Source organism: Galeopterus variegatus, unplaced genomic scaffold, assembly GCF_000696425.1.
Source record: "Galeopterus variegatus unplaced genomic scaffold, G_variegatus-3.0.2 Scaffold11293, whole genome shotgun sequence".
In the NCBI taxonomy this organism is placed as follows: Eukaryota; Metazoa; Chordata; class Mammalia; order Dermoptera; family Cynocephalidae; genus Galeopterus; species Galeopterus variegatus.
Genome location: NW_007737404.1, coordinates 46597 through 47281, shown reverse-complemented (window position 1 = coordinate 47281; position 685 = coordinate 46597). Strand labels below are relative to the sequence as shown.

The following is a 685-nucleotide window of genomic DNA, read 5'->3' as shown; positions in this document are numbered from 1 at the left end:
TGTTTTTATAAATCTAATTGAATTAGATTAAAAGGCATATAAAAGGATAAATGGCCAAATTTATTTAAAAGCAAGGCTGGCCAGTTAGCTCAGTTGGTTAGAGTGAGGTGTTACAACACCAGGTGTCAAGGGTTTGGACCCTCATATCGGCCAGCTGCCCAAAAGTTTTTTTTTCGTTTAATAGCTACTGATTGGGGAGCGGGGGTGGGGGGGACGACAACAACTCTGGACTACAAATATTAACACTGTTTATTGGATCAGGTATGTCTGCCCTCAGAAGTGAAGAAGGGGATATGTTTAATTCATACTGCAAAGTATCCAGTATAAAACATGTAGAGAAGAGCCCAGTTTGTGTCATCTGCTGTCTGAAATTTTGTTCTTCCTGTTCTCTTCACCTCTTCATCTTTCTATAGACTTATCCTGCTGAACTCCTGTTTCAAGATTTCTAGACTCACCTGCTCTGAATGAGTCACTGTATGACTCATCTAATAATGCACTGAATGCATTCTATAGCAGTTATGTGTTTCTAAGTCTTAATCCCCCAGGTAGATTCTAATCTCTTGGGAGAGAGATTTATGTTTTACTGTGTCTTTTACAGCACTTATTCCCAATTACTTTGTGGATCTTCTGACTATTCCCTTTTTATAAAATGAAATATAAAGTGGCTTGTTACAAAATCCATATT

At 37.8% G+C, this 685-nt stretch overlaps 1 protein-coding gene across 1 annotated transcript in view; it reads right to left on the bottom strand.

Annotated features, from left to right (window-relative positions):
• Nucleotides 1–685, bottom strand: part of LOC103610547 (ribosome biogenesis protein BRX1 homolog) — a 12318-nt gene that overhangs the window by 1952 nt on the left and 9681 nt on the right. The window contains exon 4 of the mRNA XM_008594696.1: nucleotides 616–638. Coding sequence (XP_008592918.1) covers nucleotides 616–638 — 23 coding nt within the window. The remainder of the gene's footprint in view (nucleotides 1–615; nucleotides 639–685) is intronic.